The 19,448-nt window shown below is 46.3% G+C and overlaps 1 protein-coding gene across 4 annotated transcripts in view; it reads left to right on the top strand.

The window, feature by feature from the left end:
- Positions 1 to 16,709, top strand: part of LOC146025658 (renalase-like) — a 280,779-nt gene extending 264,070 nt beyond the window's left edge. For 3 of the 4 annotated variants that reach the window (XM_083155631.1, XM_083155630.1, XM_083155632.1), the window contains one exon: positions 15,122 to 16,709. In XM_083155631.1, coding sequence (XP_083011757.1) covers positions 15,141 to 16,322 — 1,182 coding nt within the window. In that variant the 5' untranslated portion in view covers positions 15,122 to 15,140 and the 3' untranslated portion in view covers positions 16,323 to 16,709. Of the gene's footprint in view, positions 1 to 6,450; positions 6,551 to 15,121 lie in introns of those variants that run through there. The other variant, XM_083155629.1, reaches the window with a different exon arrangement.
- Positions 16,710 to 19,448: the final 2,739 nt, after the last annotated feature.

Below are 19,448 nucleotides of genomic sequence, written 5' to 3'. Positions count from 1 at the left end.
ACCCACCTCTCACCTGCATTGGCCCATAACCCGTCCTCCAGTCTCACCCACCTCTCACCTGCATCAGCCCATAACCCGTCCTCCAGTCTCACCACCCTCTCACCTGCAGCGGCCCATAACCCTTCCTCCAGTCTCACCCACCTCTCACCTGCATCGGCCCATAACCCTTCCTTCAGTCTCACCCACCTCTTACCCCCTTCCCTCAACATGTGGACAATATTGGAAAGAAGACTCAGGACCTTATTCTGGTCTATGGGAGTGGGGTGGCGGTGATCTTTCGCATCCATGGGAACAGCCAGCATTTCATGGGCGTTTCCATGGAAATTCGGCATTGACGCGGGTGCGAGGGGTGGGAGTATCCATATGCAGCACCTTATATAGAAAGTTATACCACTTAGAAATGTTTCACATGAATCCTGATCCTTATAAACAACCTCGTTTCAGTAAACAGAAGGTTATTTTTGAACAACATGGACAGGGCTATGTGGCGTTGTATGTCAGAGGCATCTGACAGAATAGCTGTGCTGTGAAAGCCGTCCAGACCCTCAGTAACGTAATCCCCCCTGCTCTTGTCATCTTATAAAGTGACGTGTTTGCTTTGGCAGAGTCCGAGAAGCAGAGAGATGCTTGTAGGTAGGAACTGCGTGTATTTGACCTGGCTCCAAAATCTGTTTTCTCCTTTCATCAAATTAGCTGGGCTGTAGTGAACAGAATGCGGCCTATGGTTTTCTTTGGACGGATCTCCTTTTGCATAAGAAATAAGAATGTGACAAAAATTAACAACAGTAATGAAAATACATAGTAACATAATAAAAGGCTGTTAGCTGAGAGAAGGCTTAACTCTTGCCAGGTCCCTTCACTGCCAATGTTCATTTATTGCAGACATCTTATGGCTTTCCAGTTGTTGTGGAACTACAAATTCCAGCATAATGCATGACCATTAATGGGCATCATATTCACCATCCTTATTTAAATGCAGTAATTCTATTTGGCAAAAATGGACCTATTTGTCATCCCTTCTGCAGTCTCTGTTCATGTGGAGACTGCAATTATCCTTATGATGTAGCATCGCTTGGTTGCATAGGCGTGCGCAGGGAGGAGGGGGGGGGGCTGGTGTGCCCATTTCCTAATGCCCAACACAATCACACCCCCATGCTGCCGCCAAATCTGGTTTCCAACCCACAGGGGGCCGCATACATTCTGTCCTGTCGGCATGCAGCCTGCTGTGGGTTGGAGGCTGGATGCTGCAGTCAGAGAAGCACGGCGCGCTAGGATCTCTCCACCCTGGCAATGAGCATGTAACCCCTGGCAATGAGACAAATTTAAAAACAAGCTGGTAAAGTGGAAATATATCAACCCTTGCAGAGAGATAAAGTGGAGAAGCCCAAATCAACCAATCAGTGTTTGCCATTTCAAATACTGCGCTAGATACATGACAGAAGCTGATTGGTTAATTTTCACAATGTCTCCACTTAGTAGACTGTTATCGCACTGTGGAACGGACAGTCTACCTGTATAACATACTCTCCCACTAGCCCAGAAGTTATGGGTGACTCCTTATTTCTTGGGTAGTCCCCCGCACTTCCAGTAGAGTAGGCGGATCTCCACCTTCCTAGTGACGTGCAGAATGGGGAGACAATCGTTACAATCGCTCTTGTTTATGGAGGAGGTGAAATAGCTGCATTTCCCCAGGAATAAAGGTGGGGCCTAATGACATAAAAGCCACCCCGAATTACCAGTAGCGTCACCTCTGGGCTTCTCATGGAGAGGAGGCACAAAACTGCCTCCCCAACTCCCCCCCCCCCCACACACACACACACTTCCCTGAAAGGGTCCTTATTGCTCCTCCGCACGTCATCTGCAGCAGCCACGTTAGGAGGTCGGAGCTTCTCTAAGCACATAGTGATTGACAGCTTGGCGGACTTGCATTCCTGCAAAGCACCATGTGGATTGGTTCATTCCTACACAAGGGCAGGCACCTCAGTATCAGTTCCCTTCAAAACAGTTTCCTACATATGTGGGAGGCGGTAAGGATGGCTATCATGAAATAACCGTAGATGGGGTTAACCTCGATGGTGTGAAACAATCTGTAAGGGAACCATTGATGGTTTTACCCACCTATGGTCACCCATGCTTTACTATTCAATGGGCCAATCAGAATCTGGGGGTAGGGCTAGGGATGGCCTTTGAGGATTTACAATCATCAATGATTTATGACCGATGTAGAATTTGTTTGCCATTGATGGAGGGGAACCAACTGAGTTCCAACATTGATGGCACAGTATAACTGAATAGCCCCCCCAGGGGCTTATGAAGCCCCACCCTCAGGTTTTGATGAAAAGGGATGATCATCGATGGTCAAAAGATGAATAGTATGTTGCCGTTGATGGCTGCTATAGCTATAGCCATTAATAGTAATCATAGAAGGTGACCGCATCGATGTCCATCCCTAGTTGGGGCTTCTCAGGTGCTTCAGGGGGCCTTTATATAGAAGCTGCTACAATACTACCTTTTGCTCCCAGACACCCCCCAGGGGTGCACCATTCCTGAGACAGATCCTGCACCTATACCGTGCCGATGAGACTCACTGGCAGTGGGTGTGGCTCCCCTATTTGAATTTTGGACTGTGCTGCATCCCCACCTCTGGAGCTGTCGCTGTTAGTGTCCTATATACACAGGGGCTAATTTTGGCCACTGCAGCACCTTTGTCTGTAATTCTACACTGATGAAAGTAACAGTCCTTCATTGGTGTACAAGGACTGCGATGCCCCCTCTGTGTGTCTTCGGATGCTGCAGTACCACTTGGTGCACCATGGAAGCCTGACCTCTCCAATGTGAGCGGTCAGGCTGCCTCTGTGTACGCCCGTCTTCTTGCATCTGTCACCACACAGCATATTCCCAATACCCTGCAATTCAATCTCATCTGCCACTTGGAATCAGGCCCGTCGTGTGGTTTATATTCATGGCCTAAATGGCCCCAGTTTTCCAGCCTGGGATGTCGTGTATATAAATATGACAGCTGTCTATCATTGTGTTAATCACCAATCATCAATGTTTTCTAAACACTGGGGTGGACCAGTGATGTTAAGACCATCGATGGCCAACCCTGATAAATATGCAGGGCATAATTATTTACCGCTCACCGTTATTTGCCTATAATTAGAGTAATGTTTACAAATGAATTGTTCTACAACCACACTCTCAACGATGGAACGCTGGCCGCCTGCGCTCCATCAATCCATCAATCCCGGTGTAAGCTAACACTTCCTCATATTTCTCCAGAGCTGCCACCATCCGTCGCCAGACCATGACCTTTCGTGTTCTGTGCAGAAGATAAAGCGGGCAGTGTGTTACAAGTATCACAGTAGCTGGTGTTCATGCTGCGTCTTAACGGATCACGTTAAAAACTACTTTTTTTTTTTTGCATAAAATTACAGCGGGGCAGATATTTCTTCTTCACACTGAGAGCTTTCTGCTGAACTATTACACAAATAAAACCTCCTCTTTAACCCACCCACATCCGTCCCAGGGGCTGAGGGCAGTGACTCAAACTGTGGGTATCGAATGCTCAGTCCCGATTCCAGCGCGCCTGCTGCCAACACAGGTGTCCCTTTTCTCCTGTCAACATCTCATGTAGTGGGGATGGGGAGCTCTGGAGTTCTCTGATGAAACTGAAATTAAATCTTTTTTTTCGCCACCAGGGGATATAGAAAAACTGCAAAATTTCGACAAAGTTTTTTTTTTTTTTTACATTTCTGTAAAAAATAATTTTTTTTCTACTTCCAAAGTAGAAATATTTCTCTCCACAATGAATAATTCACCAGCTTGTTTTTAAATGTGTCTTAACGGTTATTTTTGTAAGGCTGGTCAAATCAAAGCGAAATGTGTTGAAATGCCCATTAAGATATATTTTACACTGCTTAATCCAAGGCCACATTGTTTTACATACTCGTCAAAGGCTGGACTGCACTCAAATCCCGCAGAGCCAAGTTAGCGTAGGAAAGAATACTTACAATATTAGTTTTATATGTTTTTTTCATAAGGGTTCTGCAGCACAGTACATAGGACATAAAAACAGGAGTATTACAGAGTTAGGGTTAGGAGGGGGGGAGTTAGGGTTCGGCTATGGGAGGGAAGGTTGAGCACTTAGAGGAGGTTACAGTTAGGTTTTGGCAGGGGGTGGGTTGGGGTAGGAACAAGTGGGGAGGGTCAGGCTGTGTGTGTGTGGGGGGGGAGTTAGGCGGCAGGAAGGAACATACTTTATGTTCATACTGACCAACGGTTAAGGTTCATACTTCCCAACTTTTAAAGTTGCCTCTCTGGGAGAAGCACGGGGAGGAGACCCAATGCTGCATGTTGGGGGTGCGGGGGGGGGGGGACAGGGCTGATGTCACAAAGCCCCTCCCCAATCCACACAAACTCTGCGATTCATGGGTCCGCGGGGAGGGGAGATGGGGCTACAATGTAGTTTTTATGTAGTGGGGCTGCTGCTACCCATGCCTGGGAGGAGGCAACCGGGCCCCATCACCAGCACAACGTATCTGGCAGGTGCTGGTTCCGGCACATGCGCAAAAACCCCAGCTTCTATGGACTGCTTTGGCTGCAGACCACAGAAGCCAGATAGGCTGCAGCTGATAGGCAGGGAGTGGCTTCCCACTGGAACCTCCTCCCTCAAACAATCCATAGCGCTGTATTTTGCTGCTGATTGCAGGTGTCATTGATACACATACCCTCTAACTGTACCGATTTACCCGGTACAGTACCATTTTCTAAAGGCTTGTACCGTATAAATTCCCCTGTACCGATTGCACCGATTTTTGAGCCTTCAGTCGCAGCACCTCTCATTCTCAGCCGAGGAGGCTGCGGGGACTCTGGGAGGTGTAGTTTCCGACGCCGGCTATTCCCCAGGGAGCTTGAAGGGGAGCTGCCAAACAAAACTACAACTCCCGAGGTGCACCAAGGGGGGACACGGCCGGCCCGCCTCCTACTGCTCAAGGATAGACTCTGGAGAACGTCATGCATGCTGTCTGTAGTGTGCACTGCAGCAGGGTCAATGAAGCGCAGGAGAGGACCAGCACTGGGTGGTGGACGTGAGGCAGGGCAGGAAAAGTGATTATTTCCCACTCGCGCACACACAGGTATTGAATGTATGGCCATGCCCCCTTTCCCATAGCCATGCCCCTCTCCGATAATTTTTCTTTTTATTTGCACCGATTTCTGACCCTCACATGTTGGGATACAGTAACTTTGCTAGTGCAGTCCACCAATAAATTCTCAGTTGCATAATCGTCAGCATTGTGTACAAATCTGAATCAGGCTCCAGGTCATTACAATGAACCTCAAAGTGACTTTGGGAGTGTGGGCGGGTGCATGGGACACCATGATGCCACACTGTAGTAGCGCTATGCTCCTCTGGAAACATATTGAATGGACAGGATATCTTCGTGGGCCCCTTGGAAGGCGCCTAGGTTGCCTTGTGAAATATCTGCCTCTCGTTAGGTTAAGAGCACAAGTTTTACAGATCTCCTCAGTATCATAAGTTAAATAATTAGCTCCAACTGGCAAGCGTTTAAAATGAGTGAGGCTGTAATGAATCCTCCTGTGCACCAGTAAGGAGATCTGGAAAACATGCTGTGACAGAGAACCCTGATCACTGGACTTGGGGAAAAAAAAATGTGGTACTTGTTTCCTAGCAGGGCGCCCAGATTTCCTACGTACGCTAACGTGGTGAAATCGCATCGCACATCGCATTGCATGGCTTTTTGTGGCGTGAGATGTGAGATGCGATCTCAGTAGTTAATATGGTAAAACACCACCACTCTCCACGTCACCCGGAAGCGTGGCGAGCGGCGGTGGAATGCGTCCTCCGACCTTTTCATACCCCCACTATCCTCGTCGGCGTGGAGTTGATTCTATATAGTGTGGCGAGCGCAGCGAGCCACCGAGGCCGAAGCGTGGCGAGCGGATGCGGAATACATGTAAAATAATCTGCGTACCCTTGAGGGGCTCGATACGCTCGCCACGCTTCAGGCTTGGTGGCTCGCTGCGCTCCCCACACTATATAGAATCAACTCCACACCGATGTGGATAGTGGGGGAATGAAAAGGTGGGAGGACGCGTTCCGCCGCCGCTCGCCATCGGGGTGACGTGGAGAGTGGTGGTGTTTTAGGTGTTTTACCATATGAACTACTGAGATCACATCTCACACCACAAAAAAGGGCCATGCGATTTCACTCAGGGTGCAGTGAATAAATTAACTAAATGAACTACTGAGATCGCATCGCATCACACATCGCATCGCACGCAGCGCAAGGCACAAAAAGCCACGCAATCCGATTTCACTAAGCAGAATAGCCCACTAAGCAAATAGCTTAGTGGGCGCCCTGCTAGGAAACAAGTACCAAAAATGTTGTATAGTGTGTACATACAGTGCTACCTGTCCCCCTGCAGGCCAGAGTCCTGCATTGCAGCAGTGAGGAATCAGATCCCTCTGCAGCTAGGCATGCTGGGAGATGAGAGTGCTGCCAGTCGTCCAGACAGGAAGTAGGGGGTGAGTGTGCAGCTGTGCCGAGTTGTTACAGTGTATGATATATATATAATTTCAGACAGTGGGTAAATGCTTTATTAACTCTGCCCCTTCCTTAGAAAAGAACAGGCAGAGGAATGGTGGTACATAGAGCGGAGACATAGCTACAGATATACTTCCTATACTCTCCCTGTACACACACATTACACAAGTTCTGTGGCTCATTACAACCAGATGAAACTCAGGCTTGAAGTCAGCCAGCCACAGAACCTGTGAATTCATGAATGTCCCAGGTGTTGTAAGTATATCTATAGGTAGCCATGGTTCTCTGCTGATAGGTGAGTGTGAGAGGTATGGTATATCCACACAGGTGCTGGCAATCATACATTACCAGGGTAGTCCAGAAACAGAGCATTGTGTCCTCCTGGAGTTGTTTATGTTGGGAGGTATGCAGGCTTGCCTACCCCCCTGAGAAGGTGGAAATCCTCCCACATTGGCCAGGCAGCCCCCGCACCCCCCTTCCCTGCTGCACAAAATTACTGGTTTTCCTGGGTCAGCGGCGAGGGGCAGGGCTAAAATGACGCAAATCAAGTCATTTTAGCCCCTCCCCCAATTTGCGGACCCGCGAATTACGTTGTTTGACTGTCATGTGGACAGGGCTTGATGACACCTGCCCGTCCCGACCCCCTGACATGCTGCTGTCGGCAAGTTTGGAGGTATGGTTATAGATCTATTCAGGCCTGTAACACAGAAAAAAGATTGACATGAAAGTAGTCGACGCATGAAAAGGTGGACATGAGTTTTTTTGTTGTTGGTTTTTTGGGGTGTCAATTTATAGATATCATGTGGACTCCATATTATTATACCGCGGCTTTGCTCACTTCAAGTGTTTCTCATTCTCGATTGGAGTCCACGTGAATGGAAATGTATGAAAAAGTTCTAAATAATTTTTTTCCCGGTACTTGTTTCCTAGCACGGCGCCCATCGCATACCGCATTTAGTGGGATGCGATGTGATGCGATATTCACGTTAAATTAACAGGAGTGCTTGTACAATTAAATATTGCATAGCATCGCATGCCATAAAATGGCATGCGATGCGATTTTTACCTGATGGGTGCTTACAATGTTAAATACACCCCCATTGTCAACGACACCCCCACTATCAACGCCAACCCGAAGCGCGGCGAGCACCGGCGGTACGCGTCCTCCGACCTTTTCATACCACCACTATCCACGTAGGCGTGGAGTTGATTTTTGATAGTGTAGCGAGCCACCGAGCCCGAAGTGTGGCGAGTGGACATAATCCGTGTCCGCTCGCCACACTATCTAAGATCGACTCCATGCCAACGTGGATAGTGGGTATGAAAAGTTCGCAGGACGCGTAATTCTGCCACTCGCCACGCTTCAGGTTGCCGTTGATAGAGGGGGTGGTGTTGACAATGGGGGTGCATTTAACATTGTAAGCACCCATTAGGGTGCTTGTACAATTAAAAATTGCATCGCATCGCATGCCGCTATATTGCATGCGATGCGATTGCATAAGATGTACTGCGATCCAAATCGGGGGCGCCGTGCTAGGAAACAAGTACCTATTTTTTTTTTTGTGCCAAAAACATGTTGACCTTCTGCTTGCAACGACCTTTTAACTACGTTGACTTAGACACTATCGACACAATATGTAGGTTTCTTTAGGGCAGGGGTGGGGAACCTTTTTTGTGCCAAGGGCCGTTTGTATGGGGAAAAAATCCTTTGGGGGCCATATGTAAAATTTTCTCTTACAAATTGTCCTGCTGCAGCCGTCCCACGCTCCGGCGGCTGCCGCTGAATAGGACTGACTGTCTCCGGCTGCTGTTGATTAAGAGGAATCTTGCGAGAACTACCGACCTCTCGCGAGAATTCCCCTGTACTTGACTCCCGGCAAAGCCGCCGGCCGGGTAAGCGGGCCACTCAGACCGACTACGGGGGCCGCATATGGCCCCCGAGCCTGAGGTCCCCCACCCCTGCTTTAGGGGTTTACCAAGATGTGAAGATGGCATTGTCCTATACTACCCTGTGGGCTACGGATTTCGGTCACTATGGGCCTAATTCGCACCTGATGGATATCGGTCACTATGGGCCTAATTTGCACCTGATGGTTACTCTGAGAAGTCGCAGTGGCCTGCGAGGAGAAATCTGCTGCACTGACCGAAATTCTAAATTGTGTGAGAATTGCAAATGGGTCGCCAATCGCCATCCACTCGCAAAATCATGGCGCAATTCCAGAACCATCAAATGATTTTTCCAGTCTGAGCAAGTGTGAACCTTCCGTATCTCTGCAACTGAGACAGGGTCATCGCTGATGTCACAGACCCTACTCGAAAACACCTGGATGCGCCTACGGTTTTTACACCACACCCAGAAAATGGGCACCCAGATACACCAGCTTAGTGTTCGGCTGCAGGGTGGTGGGGGGTTATTATTAGTGGGGGCAGGGGGAGGGGAAGTATAGTGATCTGACCCCTGCCAGGATTCCTTCCATCAAGATGCTGGCATCAGTATGTATCCATGTTTATCATATGGAGAAAGTGAGTAAATGGATAGCGACCTCTCCTTATAGGATATGACTGTAGATAAGAATCACTCGGCCCATCTCGTCTGCCATTTTTCTTATACTTTCGGCAATCTCAAACTTTTATTGATCCTTATTTCTTTGTGAGGATATCCTTATGTCTATCTCATGCATGTTTACATTGCTCTACTGTCTCAGCCTCTACTGATGGGAGGCTATTCCACTGTTCCACTATCCTTGGGCCCTTATTCAGATCTGATCGCAGTACAAATTTGTACTCAAAATGGGCAAAACCATGTGCACTGCAGGTGGGGCAGATGTAACATGTGCAGACAGAGTTACATTTGGGTCAAGTGTGTTGAAACTAAAATCTAAATTGCAGTGTTCAAATAATGCAGCCAGTATTTACCCTGCACAGAAATAAAATAACCCCCAAATGTAACTCTGCACATGTTACATCTGCTCCACCTGCAGTGCACATGGTTTTGCCCATTTTGTACTGCGATCAGATCTGAATAAGGCCCTTTCTGTGCCTCTCAGATTTCCCCTGAACCTCGCACCCCCCGGTGTCAGTGTCCTTGTGTTCTAATACTTCTCTTCATTTGAAGAATGTTTCCCTCCTAGACCTTGTTAAATCCCTTATTTGAGATGCCTGAAGCTGGTGGTACCCCAGCGATAACTGCCTATGTAACAATGGCGGTATGTGCTCGCCATGCTTCAGCCATGGTGCCTCGCTGCGCTCACCACACTATTCTCTCACCACCCCAGAGTGGATGGTAGGACATGAAATACAGCCTGTCAGCGCGTGTCGGCAAAAAAAAAAGTGAAAAAATCATGTCGGCATTTTGAATGTTGACCTTCCCATTGTCGACCTAATGACTGTATTCCCCGGTCCTGCTATTACTGTTATGATGATCTGTCACGGGCTGGGAACTGTTATGACCAATAATAATCTTGGAAATTGCAATTAATTACCGTATTTGGCTCCATAAGACGCACCGAGGTATCAGAGGAGGAAAACAGGAAAATAAATATTCTGAACCAAACAGCACAGAGCAAGCAATTCATGTCATCCCCCCACATTCCCCTCACCAGCGCCTCTGTCATGGGTGCTGGGAGAACCATTACACTCTGTGGAACAGTGCTCACAGGCAGGGCCATCTTAACAGCATCATGGGCCCCCGGGGCCCTCCCTACACAACCACTCACAAAAATGGAAATGATCAAAGCAATTAATTAACTCATACTACTTTACACATTCAATACCCCCCAGTAAAATTCAGTAACCACCCCCCACCCAGCACATTCAGTAGCCCGGCTGGGCAGCAGGGTCATGTTGGCAGCGGGTTCCTGCGGCGTATGTGATATCAGTGGTGGGGTCCCGCTGCCGACCTGACCCTGCTGCCCAGCCGGATCACTTCCCTGCCTTGCCCAGGTAGGAGGGGGCTCACCCACGTATTCTCTCCATAAGACAAACACACTTTTCCCCCCCACTTTTTGGGGGAGAAAAAGTGAGTCTTATGGTCCGAAAAATCCGGTATAGATTGTAAATTACAGGCAGGGAAATATTTCCAGCGGTGCCTTCTGTATGTAACTAGTCTATGGAACACGTGTCGCATTTATTTAGTGTTTGCAATATTTACTCTCCCCCAAAATTTTGGGTTCCTACAGCACAGAGGTCTTTGGTTATAATAAGGGGGTTCACGGTGCTAGTGATTATCATATTCACGTTGCATATCTTTGTGTGTTTGTATGGTATTAGGAGGGAGTCTAAACACACGCACGCACGCAACTTTTTTCCAACTGGCGAATAATGTGTTATCGCAGAGTTTCCCAACCGCCATTACAGTCCAGGGTCTACGACTATCCATGCTTGAGTCCATATGGTTGTATCGAACTGAGGGTCTATTTAAGTCACCTGTACTGCAGTATGGCTATCCTTAAAACCTGGACTGTAATGTGGGAGTTTGGGTAACTCTGCGTTAATGTCTCAGGGACTCGATAAACATTCTGCTGGTAAATCCTGAAGATAAATGACGTTGCAGTATAAAGGGGCACGGAACAGTGTATGTCCTCACTTAGGACCTTATTTTGGTTCATTCTTTCTGACAAAATCCTTCTTAGATGGACAAAACCATGTGCACTGCAGGGGGGGCAGATTTAACATGTGCAGAGAGAATTAGATTTGGGTGAGTAATTTTGTTTCTGTGCAGGGAAAATACTGACTGCTTTATTTTTACACTGCAATAAAGATCTCACTTTGAAGTAAAACCCCACCCAAATCTAATTCTCTCTGCACAAGTAACATCTGCCCCACCTGCAGTGCACATGGTTTTGCCCATCTAAGAAGGATTTTGTCAGAAAGAATGAACCAAAATAAGGCCCTTAGAACTATACCAGGTCACAGGACTAGTCTGATACTTATATGTAGAATGTGCTGGGATAATAGGGTTCACACCACTTCTATCTAAAGCTCTTTACAACCTCAACTGAATCCTATTTTCTTGTCCCGTCTGCAGAAATTAGCTGCCTTTATCCCAAAATGCGTTTTGTGCTTAAAATATACCGCACTCCCCGTGGGCAATGTTTTTACAAAGTATATTATTTCGGAGAAATAAAACACACGCATCTTCTACTTGTACGAATTTAGGAAATAGAACAATATTGAAGGGTTGTAGCTGTTAATCGGCATCTCAGCTTGGTTCTCCTCTGCAGAGCCTGTCAAGCTCGCAGGCTCTAATTGCAAACGTATTTGATTTCTCCGTCCGAACACGCTCATAAAAATACATGAACAGCCGTGGTTGCATTAAGCAGCTGGTTATAAATGGATGGTCACGTTCGCTTTCAAGGTAGTAGCCAGGACGAGTGAGTTTTGCCAGTTTTGTGGTAGACGTGAGGCAAGGTGAATACTTTGGGGTTTGTGTTGGCCCACGTTGATGCTTTGAGACAGCGTTTCTTTCCCTTCACTATTTTTAGAGCACAACGTTTCCAAGTATTGAGAAATCCGGGACCAGTAATCAGCATTCGCTGCTTGTTTAATTAGCAACTTTCAGCTGGAAGTATCGCGTTTAGCTTTCGAATTTAGTGATATTACCCAACTTTATACAGATGGAGTGACCTTTAGTGCAACGTCATGCCACACCAACTGGACGTAACGCATTTAGCTATAAGATTTAGTGGTATTGCCCAACTCTATACAGATGGAGTGACCTTTAGAGCAACGCCATGCCACACCAACTGGACGTAACGCATTTAGCTATCAGATTTAATGGTATTGCCCAACTCTATACAGATGGAGTGACCTTTAGTGCAATGTCATGCCACACCAACTAGACGTAACGCTTTAAGCTATCAGATTTAATGGTATTGCCCAACTCTATACAGATGGAGTGACCTTTAGAGCAACGCCATGCCACACCAACTGGACGTAACGCATTTAGCTATCAGATTTAATGGTATTGCCCAACTCTATACAGATGAAGTGACCTTTAGTGCAATGTCATGCCACACCAACTGGACGTAACGCTTTTAGCTATCAGATTTAATGGTATTATCCAACACTTTATGCAGATGGTGCGATCTTTAGTGCAACATCACGACACATCAACTGGAAGTAACGCGTTTAGCTTTCAGATTTAATGGTATTTCCCAACTATTTATACAGATGGTGTGACATTTAGTGCAACATCACGCAACTGTCTCACCTGCTTTCTAAATATAGGCCACACCTTTCCCACTGCTGAACAAATGATTGTACCAATCTGTCAAAATGGAGATCTTGGATACATTCATTATGTGGCACATGGATAACTTCAAGTATTTGCTCTGTTAACTTTAACAACCAATAAGTAGTGTGCTTTCATTTTCTAAAGTCACCTAGACAAATTATTAAATCGGATTGGCTGTTTTGGGTTGAAGCCTTCCCCTCCTCCCACCTTATATGTACCTGTGCACCAGATCCTTCCGAACACGCTGCTTCATCTCCATGACTGTTGCAACATCATCTACGGAGGACCCAGGCTTGCTCGAAGCAAATCAGAATTCTCCAGCTGAGATGTCAAGTAATGGGAATCAGACAGGCCAGCTTGCAGTGTATATCCGGCGTGGCAGTTGGTAATAGTGTTTTGCAATCTTCACCGCATCCGGGAAACCAGCAGGCAGTGTTTGCGAAGCTGGAATACCAGAAATACGACCTGAGGAGGGGGTGACTTTATCACACGTGCACCACCACAGCGGATAACATTGATAAGAGTTCAGTTTTTTTACAGGCCACAAAATTCCCAGCATCGTGACCTGAACATCGTTTAATACAGGTGACCATATCATAATGATCCTCTCAGGTTGTGTAAATGGTATGTAGCGGTGGACAGTCGGAGAGGTACATTGAGCAGTGACAAAAAAATGACAAGTGATCACTTGAAACAAGATAAGTGAGCTTGGGGGGTGGGGGGTGTCTTCTGTACTTTCAATATTGCATGACAATTGCTTCCAGTTTACAACATCACCTACGTTGCCATGGAAATATTCTTTATTGCAATCAGAATTTTAATCCCCTCTACATCAGCAATCTGCAAGCCATGATAGGAAAATTTTGCCATTTCTTCCATGATTGTACAATTTACCAATTTAAACAATCTGCACCTGTACACTATTTATATTTGCCAGTGCTTTGCGATTAGGTTGGGTGTTTTTATCTTCACATTGGATCTTCAGATCTGAAAATGCCCATACACCCTAATTGTAATCTCTATAGCAGTGATTGTCAGCAGTGGAAGAATTGTATGATTGTCAAAACCAATGGATTGCCATCGCAGGTTGGCCAACGTGTGGGACAATCTGCAATGGCAATGGCGATTACTTTTTCTATATGCTTTGTCTGTATATTGCACTTGTGTATAGTTGTGTAGATATAATCTATACATGTTGATACTTCCATAGTCTTAGGACCAGCAACATTTTGGATTTATGATTAGTTTTTTTCCCCTACAAATCTCTGAATTATTCATACAGGGTTGGTGTAGGTGCCCTGAGATTACCTCTCCATGCTCCTGAGGTCCTTGGCTTACTTGTCTCCACCACCTGCAGTGCTGTCTCCTCATTGGAGGCCGCATCTTGGGTATCGGCGGCTGTTGGGGCTCCTGGCTCCAGTGCTGCTTTCCTGTCATTTGTCCCACTATAATGTAGGTTCCATGAAGCATCAAAAACATTTCCCCAACTTTACTGGGTCATACAGTGAGCTCTTCTCCCAAAGCTGGATTTACCAATGGTAAAGATCACAATTGCAGCACTGAGTATACATGGGGCATGTCTGAACCCTTTTACATCCCTAATTTATTTTTGACATTCTGCTGCAGAATCCTCTAAATCAGGGCTTGCCAAACCGGTCTTCGACAGCTACCAGCAGGTCAAGTTTCCCAGATCACCTAGCTGGTGTACAGGTGTGGTCTTTACTAACTGTCACATTTCCCAGATCACATAGCTGGTGCACAGGTGCAGTCATTACTAACTGTCACATTTCCCAGATCACCAAGCTGTGCACAGGTTCAATCATTACAGTCATGTTTCCAAGAACACATAGCTGGTGCACAGGTGTTGTCATTACTGTCACATATTCAAATATGTGCTGCATTAGTTCCTAACCGACACATTCTACAGATCCATAGATGGCCTGGGCTATTGGTAGATCTTAAGGACCAGTTTGGCGACCCCCTGTATTAGATGTTCTAGGCTGAAACAGCCTTCGGCATGAACACTTTGTAGGGGTTTAATGTATAGACCCGCTGTTACCGCTGCATTGTCAGGCCAACGTCAACAGACCTCAGATGTACAGAACTGGAGAATACCATCTGTATTGTTACACCTGTGATTTTGTTTAGCTGTGGTTCATGTTGGAACTGTAATAGTCCAGGCAGGATGTCATATTGAGTACAGAAATGCAAGATGACGTAATTTGTGTTTTTAGGAATTGAGGTGCAGGTTTTAAATAGTTCTTAAAAAAAAAGGTGCTGCAAGTATAATATTTTTTTTATTTTTTTAACATAATAGGTTTTATCTATCATCCATAATGACTGAAAAGAAGACTTCTGTGGCCATTATTGGTGGAGGCATCTCAGGATTGGTCTGTGCAGCAAGGCTGGCACAACTGGGAATCACTAACACCACAGTCTTTGATACTGGAAAGCGGGCACCAGGTGGGAGGTGTAGCAGCAGGTTTATCAACATCGATGGCAAACTCCACATATTTGATCACGCGGTCCAGTTCTTCACCACCAGCGACCCCAGATTTGCCAAAATTGTGTCCTTTATGCATGGCAAGAAGGCAGTGAGAGTTTGGCCAAGTAGAATTGTGAGACTTAAATCGGGTGAAAAGCCAACCGAAGTTAGGGACCTGCAGACTTTTATTGGCACACGTGGAATGCAATCGGTCCCTGAGTGTCTGTCAAATCTCAGTCATGTCAAAGGAAACACGTGGGTCAGCAGCGTTCACTGGGACCCTCTTATCAAAAAGTGGAAAGTAGGTGACCATGGCTGGTTTGATTATTTGGTAATTGCCCATAATGGGAAGTGTGCCACCAAGCTTATGGCTGACTCTGGGGCACCACAAATCCACAGTCTCCTTAAGGTGAAGTTTAGTCCTGTCCTGTCACCTCAGACTAACATCATGCATCTCTGTTCCCTCTGGGTTTTGCTAATTGCTTTCCCACGGAGCATTAAGTTGGACTATGATGGAGCATTTGTGGAACATTCAGATTTATCATGGATTGGAAATAACACTTCTAAGTACAGTACAGAAAATCAGCTTGAATGCTGGACAATTATTAGCACCAAGTCTTTTGGTGCCATCCATAAGGTTCCACAAGAGTTTATACCACCTTCTAAGGAGAAAGAAGTTACGGAGCTACTACTGAATGGTTTCGCGACTGTAACTGGTGTAAACCGAAAAACGTTGACTCCACGTTTTACCAAAGTGCAGTTATGGGGGGCAGCAAACCCCTTGAATGTGCTACATAGAGAGGAGTGTGTCTTCCAATCAAGTCATAATGTAGGCATATGTGGGGACTGGCTGGTAAGTCCGTGTATTGAAGGAGCAGCGATTAGTGGCCTGGCCTTAGCTGAGGTGATCAGCCAACATGTAGATGGTGAGAAGAGAGATGTGGGATTGAAGGGACACCTTCAGCCTCTGGACTCTGAAGCTATTGGTGCATTTCCAACAAATAAAACTTTATTTTTTAAGCCTACAAAATAATACCGAAAGTATTGTATCTCGTAAATTGATGCAGGAAGATGGAAAACATTCATATCGAACCCGAGACAGAACTGAGGCATGGAGGAGGAGGAGGACACTTTGAAACAGTCACATAGTTGAAGGAGGAAGACATTTACATGGAACCAGAGATAGAGCTGAGGTACTGAGGAGAAAGAACGTTCATGTTTAACCAGTGATGTTACTAGTTCCTAGAGAATTGATGAGCTGCATTCTTAAATATTGATTAATCTCTGCAGAACTACACATCTCAGCATGACTTAATAACAAAACATGCTGGGATGTGTAGTTCCATAACCACTCCAATTAATTTGAAAGATGAAGATTTGGTTTCAGCTTTTGTAAATTAAAAATAATTATTCCTCTGAATGTGTCGGCTATTCCCGGGAAACCGCGGCCTGCTTTTTTTGGATTCAGATTTTACAACAGGTTCCTCTACCTCCACCCACTTTATCTCTTTCTAATCTATGTGTCCCCACTTTCGGAGAATGGTTACTAGAGAAGGTTCCTTTTGGGGAACGGCAACAAATAATATGCTGCAGCTTCTCAGATACTGACATGTTTCTAATACTTATTAGTTACAAAACAAAAGCACACTTTTCATCTGTTGCTATGGGTTACAGATCCATCTCTGCAAAGTTACAGTGGAAGGAGCTTAAGGTAATGTTCCCCATTATTTTAAAAATGTCCTCATAATTGGTAATACTCAATGACCTGCTTAAACAGTTCTAATATAAAGGACATTTATGAAGGTATGCAATCCTATATTACATATAATTTATATGGTTTTATGTGGATTTAAAGTTCATCACAGTCATTGGGCGAGATGCTGCAAACAAAAAATGCTGTAAAAAATGCATTTATTAGAGAATTCTGCCCAGTGTCATTTAACTTCTAGGGCGGGATTCTCTAATAAATGCGGCTGCACATCGCCGGCATTCACATAGTTAATAATCGCATATGCACTAAAGGATAAGAGCTGTCCTTTGCATTGTGGCCGGCGATGTGCAGCGGGTCCCCCCTCCATCCCTGGACCCTTACCCGGCTCCACTTCCTTCTCCCTGCACTTGGAAGTGGTGCAGGGAGGAGGAGATCACTGGTCCGGGCAGCACAGCAGAAGGCTGCCCGGACACAGGTAATGGGGGGCGGCGTAGATTGGTGGGGGGGTGCGTGGGGCGGCGGGGGACACGGATGGAAGCCTATAGGCTTCCATGGGGTTACGCCATTTAGAACTGGTGTAACCCCCCGCAGCGAACCCCCGGCGGCGGGGCTTTGCTGCATATGAAAATGCAGTAAAAACCCAGTTTTTTACGGCATTTTTTGTTTGCAGCATCTCGCCCCTAGGGGCAATAGATTCCACTTGGCCAGTCACACTACATTATAAAGCCTACGGGAAATAAAAATGAGTCTAAATCAGTTTACACTAAAATTATACAGGATCAACCAAAGCATAAAAGAGACGATAAACGAGTTCAGGTACAAATAAGATAAACAAGAAGGCCGTGCTCGTGAGAGCCAACATTGTAGTGGGTGAAAAGGACGTCAGGAAGGGTGCGCTAAATCAAGGTGAAAGGTGCACTTTGACCAAGTGCTTAAAAGGCTGGAGGTTGGGAGAAAAGTGAGGTGGGAAAAGAGGTTCCAGAGGAGCCTTGCAGGAGGAATGTTGGAGGTAGGAGTATGGGAAGGAGAAGAGCCGGCAAAGTGGGGTGGGTGAGGAACTGTGTATCTCCTGATGAGGTCAAAAATATTTGGAGGAGAGATGTTAATGAGGGCTTTCTGAGTGATTTTCTTTACTTGAATCATCAGGCATGTGGAAAGGTTTTGCAGAATATGCAGCGGAGCTACGGGAAAAAGAATCTTACCACAACATTATAGGGTAAAGACTATAAAACCGGGTTGCAGAAGATGGTGAGAGAGTTAATGAGGGTTTTGGTGTTGTCTTAGATGAGAAATGGGTGTAGTGCCAGGAAATTGAAGGGCACTGCGCAGGGGACTGGATGGGAAGTATAGATATAATATATATACTGAAGCTGAGGGCACAGAGATGATGTTGAAGCTCTCTTTCTGTGGAACAGGAGAGATTACAAAGTTGTCACATGTGAGAGAGATGTTAATAGGGTGGAAGATGATGAATTTTGTGTTGGACATGTTGAGTCTGACACAACATTCGGATGTCCAGGTGAAGGTGGTGACGGGCAGTTGGACAGATGAGACGGTAAATGTATATTTGAGTGTTATGAACGTAGAGGCTGCATTAGTGTACACACGCTGAAGAAGCAACAGGACATGTACTATATGACCAACCACAAAAATCCAAATGGACTGATGAGAAATGGGTGATAGATCTTATAAGAAGGTGAAGTGGCCAAGTAGCGAGGGAGTGGAAAGAAAGTGGGACAGGCCTTTCAAGGAGTTTGGACATCAAATTAATAGAAATGGGGCTGTAGCTAGAGTTGATCAAAAACAATGTGTTTACGAATGTGAGAGATGGGCACAGGTTTGACATGGGGGGAAGTGCACCAGTGGCAAAGGGACAAGAGGTGTTCTCAGTGCTGCAGACTAGGTCGGGGGAAATGGAGAAGGGAAGAAGCTCCACCATCCGTCTATTATGACCTGCGGGTGGTATAGCATATTTCCATTAATACACATTCTGGACATTCTCTGTTTCTGTGAATACTGTCTGTCTGTGAGTGACATGTATGATGTTATTTTGGATAACCAATGCAGTAGATTGATGTCAATTAAAGGTAGTTACTAACCTATGCATACATTGGGTGCCGGACGGGGTCCCGACAGTCATTTACCCGACGTCGGGTTCCCGACTCTTAAAACCCAGACAGACGGGTGCCCGACGTCCACCTGCTATTTTCCTTAGTGGGGGTCCATGACCCCCATAGAGCAGGGTTGCCTACCCTCCCGGAATGACTGGGAGTCTCCTGAAAATTGGGTCCCCCTCCTGGCCCCCCCGGAAAGTTGGGCAACCCTCCCGGATTCAGGGGGATCCCCACTGCACCCCCCGATCGCGGCCGTCTTCCCCCGATGTCGGCATTTGAATGCTGCAATCTGCGGGTCTCGGAGGAGGGGGCGGAGCTAAAATGCTACAATCAC

Source organism: Crinia signifera, chromosome 8 (assembly GCF_055691185.1).
Source record: "Crinia signifera chromosome 8, ASM5569118v1, whole genome shotgun sequence".
NCBI classification, from domain to species: Eukaryota; Metazoa; Chordata; class Amphibia; order Anura; family Myobatrachidae; genus Crinia; species Crinia signifera.
Note: the sequence above shows the minus strand (reverse complement) of the source record. Positions and strands in the feature narration are given on the sequence as shown.